Here is a 16,918-nt window from a genome sequence, read left to right as displayed (position 1 = left end):
GTCAAAAAGTGTTTTCATGACATCACAATCACTGCAAAAGTGAGCAAAAATAGCTGTCCACGAAAAAAAGAATCCGCCAAATTTTCTGATGGTTGAAGTACAATCATTCTATTCCATCCACAGTACCATTTTCTGGAACGGGAGATGCCCTGTGCTTGGCAGCGGTGCCGAGTGGCTCATCCGGCCACTCATCTTGGCACCGATGGCTTGGAAATAATTCAAATGCATTAAAATTTGGATCGTCCGTTGCTCAGATTAAGATCCAAGCTGTCGATTGCCGAGATGGGCCGCTCGGCACCGCGGGATGCTTGGCAGCATCTCCGGGTCCCATTTTCTTCCCTATCAATATGTAGCAAAACCACCAGCCGAGGTGGACGTATTGGTGGTCGCTCTCACGGGTTTTGAGTCCTGATCGAGACGTTACAAGTTCGAATCATTCTATCGATGCAAACTTGCCTCAGGTGGGGTGGTAGTCCCGTGGCTCTTTAGTTCCTTCCGAAATCAAGGCACCCTACCTGTGAGTCCAAGTAAGAATTGCTTCGCCTGGTTGCCCTTCTTTTACCTTCTGGCTGGACCCAAAAAGATGTAGCAAAATCAAAATCCCAGAAAATTTAGTGGTAGATATAAAATAAAGCTACGAATTTCCGTTTGACCCCCCCAAAAAAAAAAAAAAAAAAGCTACAAAATGGTCTGTTCCAATGAAGAGAAATGAAGTAGACATGAGAGGAGGATAGGAGGCCAAGCCCTCCATTATTGAGATTCCCTTTGAGACTTTTTCTGCAGAGGCGTGTGCTCCTCTCATGCCTGTTGGCCCCACAGGGACCCCACACTAACTCCATTGCAGCCACCGATCCTCTGCCTTCTTCCTTCTATAAATAGAGACCATGGCAAGGAGCATTGAGACATAGCCATTCACACCCAAGCTACACAAAACTCCTCTGCAAAGTTCCATTCTCTCTCTTAAATTCTCAGATCATCATGTCGGACAAGTGCGGTAACTGCGACTGTTCTGACTCCAGCCAGTGCACGTAAGTATTTCTTAATCCATCCTTTGATACATAGAGTACAGTACTCTGTCACGAGTATCGGGTGTAACTGCGCTTCATGTTGTTTGTTACTTCTTCTACATGTGTAGGGTAAAATGAAACTCGAAAAGTAATTTGAAGTAGAAAATTGAAACTCTTTTCATAGTTATTACTAGTACATGGTAATCCATACTATCTATATGTACTTGGTAATTCCATGTGCAACTAGACATGTCAAAGGTGCACAAGTTGGCCCGGACATCCTGTTATATAAAAATAAAAAAACACCTTACCCAAGTGTCAAGAATTCCATCGTAGAGTACTTATACTTAACCAATATACAAGAGTTGATCTAAAAATCTTTGTACCATGCTTATACATGTACTATTTCATGCATGCTTATCTACTCTATAACTATACTGTTCATAAACTTGATTATGGAAATTTCAGTGCATCCGGTACGAACGACAGTCTCATGCTGTATACGGTCTGCTAGACCTATCTGTGATGTTACTGTCTTGTGATCCCTATTCCTATTCTTGCAAATAATATTGTGTTTCCAAAATATAGCTATCATAAGGATCGTTGCTCTTTTTTCGTTCATAAGAGATTTGTCCATGCCTACCGATACACTAATTACTAGCTTTGGCCTTTTGAGTGCTGATCAAAGTACAAATATAAGGTCCAGCAGTATAAAGTTTACGAACATGACTTAGAGAGTTGATGAGTTCATTGCCATGGTCATGCCATAAGCTTTCAGAAGCTGTGGCCGGTCAGATCGGAAAATCAGATCGGTTTATAGACTCATTCATACAACATTAGCATATGGGTGTATCTGGATATTGATCTGTAATATTTCACATGTTATAACAAAGTTCTATATGATCTTGTATTTGCAGGAAGAAAGGAAACACCATTGTCATTGAGACTGAGAAGAGGTACCTTTGTAGTTCAAGAACTATCTATCTATTGCAAGAGACAAAATCAAATTTACCTAAAAAACTGTGTTGGGTCCATTCACTACAACAATTTTCACACTTTTTGCAATAACACAAACTATTGCCAATAACCCAATAGATTCTCTCAAAAAAAAAAAAATGAGTGAGAAGAGGCAAATAACAAAATTTAACATCATAGCTGTCTTTCATGGCAAGGCAACATAATACCATGAATTAAAGAAGTTTAGTGATATACACAAATGCATAGAGTGGGTGTTACAAATGAAAAAGATGACAAACATGTAAGAATGGATCCGAGCTCTTGCGAAAAGCATACAAAATCCATTAACGAACATCTCATCCATCTATGATAAGAAGAAACATGTAATCCATCTAACCTCCAACTTTTTTCTAAAGGAAACAACAGACATATCCACCCATGAGATGCATATACAAATATATTTTTCAGCAACAAAGACACATGTAAAATTTGAAATCTCAAGTCAAAAGCTGAACAACTAATGACAGTGATTAACGATTGTGTATGTGTTATTTTTGCAGCTACATCGAGACCTTCGTTGTGGATGCTCCAGCAGCCGAGAATGATGGCAAGTGCAAGTGCGGTACTGGCTGCGCTTGTGTGACCTGCACATGCGGTCATTAAGCATATAAGCTAATGTGATGAGGTCGAGAGTCTGAGGCCACCGTAATAATGTGGTTGTGTCGAATAATTTGTGTCTCAATTTCCTTAAGTGGTGTTGTTTCTGAATCGTTGAGTCAAAAGTGAGTGTCAATCGTGTATGTGTTGTGTCTCCTTTCGTCTGTGTAATGGTCACTCTGTGACCATGTTGTGTGTTTATAAATGGACTACTATTAGTGTGTAATCTGGAAATCTGCCTCTGGCTTTCTTCGATTCATTCGCAATGTGTAGAATATTATAACGGACCCCAAAGGAACATAACACGCTAGTTAGAGTGATGAACACCGAGAGCAAGAGCGACAGAGGTAATTACAAATATGAAAAACCATAATGTTGGTGAACCTTTTTACTACCTGTTTATGCTCTCCAGAAATATCAGAGATCTCAGCATACGACGCCAATTGTTCTGAAATCATACGCGAACGTAAAACCAAAGTTCATTCCTAGTTTTGAAGGTTTCTCCGGCAACTGTGAAACAAGAATAATCAGGTGGGAAACTGATTCAAACTGAGTGAAAATGGTTCTCACGTATTATCTTACCATCTGAAAGTGAGTGCCTATTTCACCCTGTAGTTCATAATCTGCATAGCATCATAGCAAGTAGTAGAAATGTCCTGAAAGAGAATTTAAATTTCTGAATCGGTGGAGCAGGTCTGGTATCCCCCTGGGCAAGGTAAGTTTAAAGCAAACTGTGACGCAGCTGTAAATGTGGATGATGGAGTTGCCATGGCTGCCATGGTTTTCAGAGACCATCAAGGCAAATTCTAGATGGTGATGTCGGAAGGGTTCATGAGAAGTCAGTTTTGCAAGGAGAGTTTGCAGCTATCCGTTTGGCTTGTGTTATGGCCAAAGAGAAACGTTTTTTTGAATGTATCCTTTAAATCAGATTGCAAGCAGGCAATCCATCTTAGTGTATCAGAATCGAATCCCCCATGGGAGGTCAGTAGAGATTTTTAAATTTTAAGCAAAGTTGATGCTTGTTCAGATGGGTGAGGCGATCGGCAAAAAGATTGGCAGACGGACTGGCCTCCATGGCAATTAGGAAGGTACATTGTGATAAAGTCATCCAATATCAGTCTGAGACTCTCAGAACAAGCAACTTCCTGACTGCCCTGTACGGCTCTACCCATCTCTGCTAATGGTGTCTCAAAAGTACCTCCTTGGGGATAAAAAAAAGTTTATCAAACAAGACAGACTGCATTCCCCATAAAAGTTCCTGATGAAGTTTATAAAGCAAGCTCATCTTTTGGGTTACCAAACCTGTAATGTTAACTTCTTTGGAGTATAAAAATCTGGTACGAAAGAAGGAACCACACTAAAGTGCACAAGAAACATTGCGAACTATATTCATGATCCATGAAAATAATCCCAACGAACAATTCTATCTTCACGAACCAAACAATGAGCATAGAACTCATTAAAGACCCATAAGGTGTCGGAACATACTTACGCAAGGAGGGCCTGCTGATGCTCACTTCTAGATAGCATCTGCATGCCAAGTTTGCAGCTCTCAATGACTCTAGCAGATACTGGGACTCGGGGAAGTGGTCATAACTAAATGCTAAACTCTGAAAAAATGAATATAAAACATACAACAATACTCTGTTTTTGCTGATCAAAAAAAAAACAATACTCTCCGTTTATATCAAATAACAGCCAGAACAATTCTGATCTTTATATCCACAGAGGATAAGAACAACCGTGCAGCTAGCTAGGAACTATTAGACGAATCAATTGCCAAGAACATATGCCAAAGGATATAGAAACACAACAACAGTTGTTACCTTAAAAAGTATTGAAGTCTTATGTAAGAATCTTATTGTAACTCATCGATGTGTGCTATGATTCTGTAAGAGGAGTTAATCACCCCAGAATTTTCTTAGAAGCTGATCTAAGAGAACATACAAGTTTTCATACGAATGTTAAGAGAAGCTGCACTTCTTGATTACCTAAAACCTAAAAGACAAAACACAGACCCTAAACATTTCTTAGATAAACAGGTTCTGTTACAAAATTGTATGATCTTCCATTGAGTTGAGTTGCCATGTTCACAAAATCTCAAACTTTGAAACCTTCAGCACGAAGACACCTTAGATGGGCCTCAATCCATTTCGAACAAGCATCTTCACCATGCTCCACAACACATTCGTCTCTCAGTTTCTTAGTGTCAGGGCATGCGCAGCAGATCTTCTTCTTTGGCTTTGAATCTGGCCCAGCAACAGCTGATCCTTCATTGTTTGGCACCTTTGACAAAGCCAAGGCAGTGGAAACATTCTGAATTGGAAGCTCACTCATTTTTCACAAGTCCCTGGAGAATAAATGAGGTTACAGATGCAGAAAAGTCGATCAAGATCATGTCAATATAGAGCAACACAAGTATGCAACCATTCAGAAAACAATGGAAGCCAGAACCGAAAGGGAAACTATAGACGAGGATATAATGATCCACAATCCACCAGAAAATGTATAAGGAAAACCCAATCGCGGTTGATTGCACTCTACGTGTAAAAATATGAAAGAATAACTAGTGTAAAGAATAAGGATGTCAAAAGACTCAAACTTGAGCATTCAATAACTAAATTTCCAACCATAGAATAATACCACATAAAAAATCATCCGCACAAAGTCCTGCATCTCATGGGCACTAGAATTGTAGAACAATATGAAGAAAGAAAAAGAAAAAGAAAAAGAAAAGAAGTATAGCATTATGCCACCACCAATCTGAGGTAGGAAGCACATACTTCTTCATCACTCTTAAAAAGTGCCATTAGATAGGCTTGAGGAAACAAAACTAGTAACCATATTCGTACTGGTCAATTCATCATAACAACAGATTAACAGGAATAGGATTCTAAAGGGAATGCTAGTGCAAAATATAAGCAAACCAGAAGTAACCCCTCAGAAAGACAAACAATAAAAAGCAACATTAAGAGGTAAAATAAAGTAGCCAGAAAAGAAAAGGGCAGACATATGGACTCAGCAGTTCATACAATGTCTTTTCATGCATTACATTTTTTATGTATAGATAAATCTACACCATGCAAATTACCCAAAAAAACTTGCAGCTTAAAGATGCATTTGATACCAACAAACTAGTTAGTTATTGGAAAAAACATAGAACTATTAATCATTCAATGTAACTACTGGCACTAAAGAATGAGCACTAGTACGAGTAAGGGAACAAAAGTGAACAGATTGACTACACTTCATGCTAGCAGCTAAAGACATTTTACTTATCCAATGTTTTACCAACTGCCAATTTGTCACTGATTTAACAATTACAAAAGATAAAATCAACCTTTCACCTATCACTCCAAAAACATAGATCATACAAACAAGAAACACGCCTTTATCACCAAAACAATAGTACCTCCTAGAAAATTGACAGTGCAATAGTTGAATGTTATTCAATTGGGACTGAGTTGGTATTTGGTAAGTTGGTCGAGAAACTGTTCTAGCATGTCAATAATCGCATGGGTTGGATTCTTGTGAATCACGATCAAGTTCTCTCTCTCTCTCTCTCTCTCTCTCTCTCTCTCTCTCTCTCTCTCTCTCTCTCACACACACACACACACACACACACACACAGAAACTGCATCGAATTCCATTGATAGATGATAACCACCAGGAAAAAAGTCTCAAAATTCTATCTCAGTCAAGCCAAGTTCAATTACAAAGGAATGCTGTGACAGCCAAAAAAAGAAGAAGAGAGAATCAATCTCAGTCAAGCCACGTTCAATTACAACGGAATGCTGTGACAGCCAAAAAAAAGAAGAAGAAGAGAGAATCAATCTCGGTCAAGCCAAGTTCAATTACAAAGGAATGCTACGACAGCCAAAAAAAGAAAAAGGGAGAATCAATTCCTCAACTCAAAAGGGAAACTTGAGGACTACAATCAATACAAGCTAAAACCTTTGACAATCCAAAGCATGTCCGTGAACTGACCAATTCCCTTCGATCAAATCAACAAAAAAAGCACACAAACCCATATACCATAAACACCGAAAGAGTCGATTTCAAAAGACACTCGCAAGAACAAGCCATCATTAAAAAAAAAGGGTCCAAATCTAAAACAAGAAACAGGGCTATATAGAGTTGAAAGAAAATCAATCAGAATACTAATAATACTACTATGATGCATGGTAAACACAAACACGACTTCCAGAAAAAAAAAAAAACACAAACACGACTGATTATCAGTAAGAAAGTAGTACCTTTTTACCGATGCTTCAGTTTGATTTGGGTTTTTGAGAATTGAACAAAGAAGGGTTTGATTTTAGTTTGTATGGTCGGCGTAATTTAGATGGACAAGGTCTCGTATTACGTCTCGCGTTTTAGCGCCGCAAAGAAACCTCACGCTGTAGGGGGTAGAGTTATTATCTAGTACACTTGCATCCAAGTTTAGCCTAGCATTTTTTTTTTCGTTTTTCGTTTTCTTTTTGAAAAATAATTTTTACACTCCACTTTTAGCTATCCACATTTCCATTTTTTGTTTCTATCTACACGAATTTATAATATTATCCTTGCATGTGTAAAGAAATGTATTGAATAAAGGGTAAAATAATAAATTCAAGTAGATAAAGACAAAAAAATGTGTATGGATGGCTAAAAGGAAGTGTGAAAATTAATTCCTTTTTTTTCCTAAACATTTTTTGTTTTTTTTTAAATCCGCCCTAAACATTTTGTTTATTCAATGATTCTTCTTCTCAAATGTTGGGGCGTTGGGCCCCATTCTGCTAAGGTTATTATTTTTTAAGTATTTATTTGTTTTCCGTTTTACAAAACAGGTTATTCTTTTACAATACATAACCTTCAATTCAAAAAATAAGTACTTAACGCGTCGGTGGTTTTACAAGATTGATTTGGATGGTCTCAATACATTCCGACTTCCTTTTTCGAAAAAACAAAAAATATTTTTGCTTTCGTAAATTCATTCATTTTCATGATACGTCCAACAGTCACACATAATCAAATCATAGTCTCTTTTTTTTTTTTCCAAATCCAATATACATCGGTGGGTTAGAGAGTTTGTGAGGGGAAGAAAAAAGGGAGCCACCAAATAAGTGGGGTACGCGGCATGGGAATCGAAACCAGCCAAACGAAAGGGGCTTCAAGTGCTCTAACCAACTGAGACACGCCCGCGCCCACTTTCAATGAAATCATAGTCTACACTTGTTTATTTATATTGTAGGTAAATTAGATCTAAACATATGACCCCGATAGGTCGGAATTCATTGAAACTCTGTGGATTCTCTGTTTTGGGGACCAGAGCAATGAAAGAGGAGTTGAAACCTTTTGGTAACCTGCAGTTTTTATGGAACACAGTAAAGAAATTCATGATGTCCGCTTTCATGAATTTCCAGCCTCTCTTTATGCTGAGCAAATTGAATCCATCAGGCCCTGGTGCCTTATTCGGTTATTCCCATCACTTGTCTTTAGTGCTTGCCATACTTCCTGAATCTCAAAATCTGTCTTAAGTTGTTGAGCCAAATTCCACACTTAGACCATTCCCAATTCTTTCCAAGAAAGAGGGTCTGTTTACCCAAGTTTCCTGATAGAGCTTCTTGATGTGAGTGAAGGCAGCTTGCTTAATCCGAGTAGGGTCCATAATAGGCTCACCCAAAACATTGATGGAATTAAGGCTTGTTGGTCCAAAAGCAACCCAAGAGGGGGGTGAATTGGGTATCTCAATTATAACGTGAAATTAAAAGCTAATTGCAAGATCAAAATAAAGCAAGTCAAATTGCCCCAAGTAAGATTCAAAGATTATCAGATTACGCAAGCAATATAAATATGCAAAGTGAAAATTAAAGAGAACAGGGAAGAGAGAATCGAACGCAAGGATTTATAGTGGTTCGATCCGCAACTTCACAGCCTAGTCCACTCTGCATTATCTCCAATAGTTACAATCTTCTAGCTTCGCGGGTTCTAGACAATCTTTACAACGAGCAATCTATCCCCAATCGCTCCGACTAATTTTGACTCCGGTGCTAGTCACACTTAACCCAACTAGTTTTGACTCCGGTGCTAGTAACACCTAATTCCAAGTGATTTTCTCTCCAAAACCACTCACAAAAAGTAATCACACACAAGAGTAAATAAGAATGTACAATTCCTTTTACAATAAGGTTAAAACTAAAAACTCTCTCACACAAGAGTATAGATATCAAGATGAAGAATTGAGTATGACTTGATAGATTTTCAAGTGATGGCTCACGACAATTTTTCTTCCAGATTTCTCTCTCTGTTTTTCTTCCTTCTTCACCTGTATTAATAAATCCTTTAAGAGCCAATATGGATGAAGAAACATTTACTCCTAGCCTTTGGAAAGAATAATCTCCTTCCACAAATCAATCAATTTGCTCCTTCTTTGTATTAAGCAATTTGTCTTCTTCTTACCCATCTTCAATATTCTATGGTGAAGCTCCACTAGCCGTTGAAAGGATTGGCTCCAATCTTGCCTTTTTAGATTTTTGCATCTTCCATCTTAAGCAATGAATCTTCTTCACACAAACTTCAATCAAGTCTTCAATTAGCCGTTAAAAAATAATAAAGCTCCAAGAAATCTTCTAGCTTCCTCCTTTATTGATATTTGCTTTCCATAGAAGTTCTTATAGCCAATCACACATTAGGAGAAGATTTATCCTTAATCTTTCTCCTTTTAATTTTAATCTTGACTGTTGGAGATAGGAATATTGGTGTAGAATTTTTCCATGTGTACTTCATCCAAATCCTACAAAAAAAATTAATTCAAATGAGTAACAAATATCACAATATTAATTATATTTCATTCCAATAAATTATGTTTTGTTATCAACAAAATCAATAAGGTATTCAATAGAAAAAACCTTTGGGCTAACGAGGCTATTCCTTCGTTGTTTGTGAGAAGCCATGGTATGGAAGTATTTAGTATTAATGTCCCCTTTGAGATACCAATTAACTCTTGATTTTTGGTGTCACATCCTTTCCACAATTCTCCCCAGCCTCCACATCTCATTTTTCAACTCTCTTCTAAACCTTTTCTTCATCTGTAATGGAGTTATTTTCAGCTTTCAAGTCCAGGGAATGAAGCTCTTCTTCTACCTTTTGGAGCTTATATTGCAAGTTTCCAAATTCTTCAACATGACATTTCTTAAGAGCCTCTTTCGTGCCTTTGAGCTTCCTAGTAATTTAAATGCAGTCCAACCATTATCCCTGTTTCCCCCCAAGTACTTTCCATAACTTGAATGCAGTTAGGATTGGTGAGCCAAGTATTGAAAAATTTGAAGGGTTTGGGACCCCAATCCCTATATCATCTTCCATCAGTAGAATAGGACGATGGTCAGAAAAGGATCTAGGCAAACCCCATTGTGTTATTTTGTATTCGTCCAGTCATTCTTGGTCAACCAAAAATCTGTCAATTCTGCTCCATTTTCCCCCCTCTTGAGTGTTAGACCATGTGAAATTCCTCCCCAGAAGCTGCATATCAATCAGTTCCATGTCTTCTATAAATCTGCTTAGTGAAAATAAACACAATTGTGGAGTAATTTTCTGATAATTCCATTCATCGTAGTTGTACAATATATATAGTACAAATATTAACAAGGAAAGAATACAAGATTACATGGAAATATTCTACAACTACGGCATAAAATAAGATTACACAATTAAGGATATTGACCAAATCATATCCTTAATTCTAGCACTCCCCCTCAAGTTGGAGCATGTATATCACACATGCCTAACTTGTCTAAAGAGTGACTGAAAACACTGCTGGCAACAGCTTTGGTAAGGACATCGGCTAGTTGGTCTGCAGACTTCACAAACAGGAAAGCAATGATTCCGGCTTCAAGTTTTTCTTTAATGAAGTGTCTATCAATTTCCACATGCTTCGTCCGATCGTGTTGGACTGGATTATGAGCAATCTCTATAGCAGAAGTGTTATCACAATACAGCTTCATTGTCTCCTGAGAGTGAATACCCAAATCCTTAAGCAAGTTCCTCAACCATAGTAACTCACATACTCGAAAAAGCCATGCCTCTATATTCAGCTTCTGCACTTGACCTTGCTATCACCGGTTGTTTTTTGCTCCTCCAAGCCACAAGGTTGCCCCCTACAAAAGTAAAGTATCCTGATGTAGATTTTCTATCGTCAGATGAACCAGCCCAATCTGCATCAGTGTAACCTTCTACCTTCAAGTGATTATTCTTGGTGAACAATAACCCTTTACCCGGAGCAGACTTTAAATATCGCAATATGCGTTCCACAGCATCCATGTGAGGTTTACGAGGATCATGCATAAACTGGCTTACTACGCATACTGAATAAGCAATATATGGCCTAGTAGGGGACAAGTAAATTAATTTTCCCACAAGTCTCTGGTACCTTGCTTTATCAGTAGAAGTTGCATGTAAACAATTAAACAACTTGTGATTTTGTTCAATAGGGGTATTTGCATGCTTACATCCAAGCATACCTGTTTCAGTTAACAAATCAAGAATGTATTTTCGTTGAGACAAGAAAATACCATTCTTCGAGCGGGCTACCTCGATTCCGAGAAAGTATTTTAAATCTCCAAGTTGTTTCATTTCAAACTCTAAGGCCAAGTGTCGTTGTAAGCTCTCAATTTCTTCTTGATCATCTCCTGTCACCACCATGTCATCAACATATATAATCAAAGCCGTAATCTTACCCATTCGATGCTTTAAAAACAACGTATGGTCTGAGTTGCTTTGTTTATATCCGAAGCTCTTCATAGACTTGGTAAATCTACCGAACCAAGCTCTTGGAGACTGTTTTAACCCATACAACACCTTTTTAAGTTTGCATACCACTGTAATATCTAAGTATTTTTCCACACCTGGAGGGGGATCCATATACACTTCCTTTGTAAGATCTCCATGTAAAAAAGCATTTTTTACATCAAATTGAAGAAGTGGCCAATCTCGGTTCACTGCCAAAGACAGGAGCACTCTAACTGTATTAAGTTTGGCAACAGGTGCAAAAGTTTCTTGATAATCAACCCCATAAGATTGCGTATATCCTTTCGCAACCAATCGAGCTTTATACCTCTCAATTGTCCCATATGCTTTATGCTTGACCGCAAAGACCCATCTACATCCCACGGTCTTTTTTCCTTTCGGTAGAGTCACAAGCTCCCAAGTATCATTTTTCTCAAGCGCTGCCATTTCTTCTGCCATGGTTTGAGTCCATCTATCATCTGCTAGAGCCTTCTGCATTTTACTAGGAATAGGAACAGATGATAACTGTAGCACATAAGACGCATATGACTTGGACAGTTTTTGACAAGACACATGATTACTAATGGGGTATCTAACGTTGGATTTAGGATCAGGCTCATATTTAACAGGTGGTACACCACGATTAGAACGAGGCGGAGGACGATATTGAGACACTTGAGATTCAGAAAAAAGATCATCACTACAAGTGGAGTTAGGGTTAGTGGATACCTCTGGAGGAATCTCAGAAGAAGACTGGCTCAGTGGTTGTGTTGAATTGTTGGGAGGCATTGTACTATCATGAAGAGCATTATCTTCAGTATGAGACGTCTCTGGTTCAACAACCGATAACTCTTCCATTTCATCTGAAAATTCACCCTGTCCTGAAGAATCTCCGGACGAAGAAATATTTTCCGAGGTAAAAAATGCTTCCAGTTTTGCATAATTTATCACTTCGTCTGAATTCTCCCCTGGAAATGGTAAAATTAGGAGTTGGCGCCCTGTAAAAAAGTACGGTCTCGTGGAAGGTAATATCCATGGAAACATAAAGCCTTCGAGTTTTTGGATCAAAACACTTGTAGCCTTTTTTATTGTTCCCATATTCCACAAAAACACACTTCAAAGCACGAGATTCAAGCTTAGTCCGTTGGCGCGGATGCAAATGAACATAAACTGCACACCCAAAAATTCGTGGAGCCAGAAGTACTACCGGTGGGAGAGTGCAATGGTCAGAAAGGGCATCCAATGGTCTTCGAAAATTAAGAACACTGGATGGCATACGGTTCATTAAATAGACCGCCGAATTCAAAGCTTCACCCCACAAGTAAATAGGAACATGACCCCCAATTAAAAGAGACCGAGTAATTTCCAATAAATGTCGATTTTTTTGCTCTGCGACACCATTTTGTTGAGGAGAATCTGTGCAAGATGTTTGGTGAATAATCCCTTCAGAGTGCATAAATTCCATCAATTCTTTCTTTTCGTACTCACCACCATTATCAGAACGAAAGACTTTTATTGGAACACCAAATTGAGTAGTTATCATTTGATGGAACATGCGAAAAATTGAATAAACATCACTCTTGTGTTTCATTTGATAAACCCAAGTCATGCGAGTGCAATCATCAACAAAAGTTATAAACCACCTCATCCCATTAAGAGTAGAAATTGGGGCCGGTCCCCAAACATCTGAATGAACTAATGAAAAAGGTAAATCTGTTTTATGATCACTCAAATGAAAAGTAGTACGATGACTTTTTGCTTTCACACAAGTTTCGCAAACAAAATCTGAAAGATTACATCCATGAAACAAGGATGGAAATAATCTCCTAAGATAGCCAAAGGAAGGATGTCCCAGTCTCCTATGCGATAACCAAATTTCCTCTTTTTTCTTATTCATCGAATCTCCATTTACCACAAGAGCGTGCCCTTTTTTATCGGATTGTTGGAATCCATCTTCAAGATAGTACAATCCGCCCATTTGTCTACCACTGCCAATCTTCTCCTGAGTATGGATGTTCTGAAAGACACAGTGAGTAGGAAAAAATAGAACAACACAATCATGAGATTTGGCTAATTGATTCACAGAGAGAATATTACAATTTAACGACGGCACAAATAAGACATCCTGGATTTCTAACGTGGAAGATAATGGAACTGTACCAACTCCAATAACCGGAGATGATACACCATTAGTAGTGGTAATAGTGGCTTTGGAACATTTAGGAGATAAATGACTAAACTTATAACGATCACAAGTCATATGGTCTGTTGCGCCAGGGTCAATTATCCAATTACTATTTCTAGTAAAAGACATACCAGACTTAGTATTGAATGCAAGGGTTGTGGCTATATTTGCTTTTGGATCAAAGTTTGCCTCCTTATGAGATGCCTTCTTACCCTTTGGATGCCATTCTGGATAACCATGAAGTCGGAAACACGTGTCCACCGTATGACCAGTACCATTACAGTGAGTACATTTTTGATCTTTCTTTGAGATGGTCATCTTTCGAGAAGCCATTACAGTCCCTTCTCCAATATTTTCTCCAAGCATAGCATCTTGGCAATTAGCTTCCGAACACACTATAGCATAAGCTGCCTGTATATCAGGAAGTGGTTTTGTAGACAGTACATGACCTCGAACCCCATCTAAGTGAGGATCAAGACCAGCCAAAAACTTATACACACGTTCGGAATTAACCTTTGTGGTGTATATAGCAATATCATTAGCACACTCCATAATACATGCATCAATATCATCAAGTTCCTGCCATATTTTCTGTAGTTTGCCAAAGTAAGAAATAACAGAACCTCCATTCTGGCGGACAGAAAATACCTCGCAATGAAGTTGATAGGCTTTTGACGCATCCTGATCAACCGAATATGTGTTTTTAACTGCCTCCCATATCTCCTTTGCCGTAGACAATCGAAGAAAGAGAGACCGAATATCCTTTGTCATCGCATCAAGAAGCCAAGATTTGACCAAGCAGTTTTCATCCTCCCATTCTTCATACTCTTCTGACTTTTTATTTGATGGAGCAGCCTTGGTACCCGAAATATAACCCCAACGTTTTCTCCCACGGATTTTATTTCGGGCATTCAAAGACCACTCCACATAATTGGTACCGTCCAGCCGTTCCGGAGTGATGAGAGAGGATGTTTCCTGCATATGGAGACCAGACACAATAGTCGAAGATTCGTTCTTCTTTGGTGATTTAGCACCACTTACTTCTGTCATGGTGGCACTAAAAGAAAATTTTGCAGCGGAATGATATGAACAGAAACACCAACAATTGTGAATACAGGACCTACTTCAATTCCTAGAGTTTAAGAAAAGGAGATTGAAGGTGGCTCTGATACCATGAAAATAAACACAATTGTGGAGTAATTTTCTGATAATTCCATTCATCGTAATTGTACAATATATATAGTACAAATATTAACAAGGAAAGAATACAAGATTACATGGAAATATTCTACAACTACGGCATAAAATAAGATTACACAATTAAGGATATTGACCAAATCATATCCTTAATTCTAGCACTTAGGTCTTTCATTCCTCTATCCCTAATAGTACACCCCTGCCTTTCATTTATGTAGTAGTATCTCACTTCATTAAGATCACCTCCCAAGCACCAAGGGCCAGTGAACAAAGGTTTAATATTACAAATGGTTTGACAAAGTTTCCTTCTTTCAACAGTATCACATGGAGCATAAATATTGACAATAATGCAAGAAAACTGATTGTAGTATGTACCTTTCACCAAGATAAAGTTTCTGTTGCTGCAACATGACTCCAACTTGAAAATGTCTGGATTCCAAATGCTAAGTAATCCACCAGCAGTTTCTGATGCACCCACTTCCAACATGTCAAAGTCTTCACCACCCTATAAACACCTGATGAAATTTGAAGAGATCACTGATTGTTTTGTCTCTTGAATCACAAGAAACTCCACTTTTTTTCTTTTTTGTCTTTGATTATCTTTTGATTATCTTCTTGAGTTTGCCTCTTTTTTCCTTTTTACCCAAACCACGAACATTCCATGACATGATCTTCATATTTGATATGGCGCTAAGCTCAGTGAATGGAAGTTGAATTATGCATTTGATTTAGCTGCCAATAGTGCAGCCCTGTCATCATCCTCTTGTTCCATATCCATTATCTTGCTTATTACTTCATCCTCACTTCCCTTGTAACCAATTTTCATCATTTTATTCACTTGCCACATAGCCTGGGATTCATTCAGTAGTATTCTGTTTCTGTTGGAGATTCCTTCAGATGATATTGACAAAGCCACTGCAACAGCAGCAGCCCTGAAAACCACACTCTTGTTTTTCTTTTTTCTTCCACCACGGTTAACAAGGGTGGGTAGCAATGGGGTAACCAAGAATTTCCACTACTAAGTTCTTCTTCTTCTTGGATTTTCTTGCTACAGCATTACCATTACCAACTTGATTGAGCTGCTTTTGAGAAATGAAAGGGGAGTTGGTAGGAGTAGGGGAGGTTTGTATCATACCCACAAGCTGTTTTTTGTATGGTACGAAGCTCCAGTTATTATCTCAATCCAATAAAGTTTTGGATGGAGAGCAAGGTAAGGATAAACTCTTTTTATGACCAATACAAGCTTTTAATAACCCAACGCCTAATCCATGGCTTAGAATCAAGATGAGATGACGACGATGGAGGTGGTAGAGGTGTGGTGGTGGTAGAGTAGTGATTGTTGGTGGTGGCGGCAGTGATAAGAGGGTGGTGCCATGGTGGTAGATGAGTTAAAATTGTGGTCGTTGTAGACGGCCGGGTTAAAATTGAGGTCGTGGGTGTTGTTGCAGGAGTACTTTTTGCGTCACATGCGCCTGCGGCGCCTTATTTTTGCGCCCCCTCTCGGATCTGAGAATCACTCATCAAATGGCCGTTAGGCGCAATCATTGTGCGCCCTGGGCGCATCAGTGTAATCTTAATTGTCTTAAGGCGCCTAGGCGCAAATAGTCTACGCTCCGGGCACGTACACTTAGTTGGATTGCTAATTAGATCATTTTCCGTGTGCATTTATCATTTCTTAAGACTTCTAAGGCTCCAAAATAACGTCAAAATTCGTGCAATCGACTTGGCAACATGCAATCACGAGAACCACTTGAGATATTACAAGCAGCAATAGACATCGAAACATTGGAAAGAGAGACAACGAAAAATGTATGTTGGATTGCCTAAAATGTGTATGTTTTTTGCTCTATACATTTGCATTGACTACATCCGTACATTTTCATGCTTATTAAGTACACCGCACTTCTCATATATTCCACCAATTAATGCACCGAGGACATATTACATGATACTCAAAATTTGAGTACCGAATGTGGTCAATTGTACTGTTACTTGTTCAAACAATTCTCTTTCAATGAGGCTCCTATTAGGGCCAGTCAACTATGGTAGTGCACTAGTCTTGCAATTTGACGATTCAAAACAACAATGACACCATGTCGCTGATCAAAATAAAACAATGACGCACCATGTCCACAAGCCTTAGCAGTGTGCC

At 38.5% G+C, this 16,918-nt stretch overlaps 1 protein-coding gene and 1 long non-coding RNA gene across 2 annotated transcripts; one reads left to right on the top strand and one right to left on the bottom strand.

The window, feature by feature from the left end:
- The first annotated feature begins 715 nt into the window (after nucleotides 1-715).
- Nucleotides 716-2,847, top strand: LOC131328826 (uncharacterized). Its single transcript, XR_009200546.1, has 3 exons — nucleotides 716-1,028; nucleotides 1,925-1,963; nucleotides 2,525-2,847. It is a non-coding gene; the product is annotated as an uncharacterized LOC131328826 (long non-coding RNA).
- Nucleotides 2,848-4,443: 1,596 nt separating this feature from the next.
- LOC131328825 (cytochrome c oxidase copper chaperone 2-like) lies at nucleotides 4,444-7,016 on the bottom strand. Its single transcript, XM_058361752.1, has 2 exons — nucleotides 6,878-7,016; nucleotides 4,444-4,971 (listed from the first exon to the last, which is right to left on the bottom strand). Exon 2 carries the CDS (start codon nucleotides 4,956-4,958, stop codon nucleotides 4,722-4,724), a length of 237 nt encoding a protein of 78 aa, XP_058217735.1. The 5' UTR covers nucleotides 4,959-4,971; nucleotides 6,878-7,016; the 3' UTR covers nucleotides 4,444-4,721.
- Nucleotides 7,017-16,918: the final 9,902 nt, after the last annotated feature.

Source organism: Rhododendron vialii, chromosome 6a (genome assembly GCF_030253575.1).
Source record: "Rhododendron vialii isolate Sample 1 chromosome 6a, ASM3025357v1".
Taxonomy (NCBI): Eukaryota; Viridiplantae; Streptophyta; class Magnoliopsida; order Ericales; family Ericaceae; genus Rhododendron; species Rhododendron vialii.
The sequence above is the reverse complement of the archived record's forward strand: the minus strand, read 5'-3'. Positions and strand labels throughout refer to the sequence as shown.

Excerpts from the sequence above, each read along its gene's own strand:
- LOC131328825 (XM_058361752.1), bottom strand. The coding sequence starts at position 4,958 with ATGAGTGAGCTTCCAATTCAGAATGTTTCCACTGCCTTGGCTTTGTCA.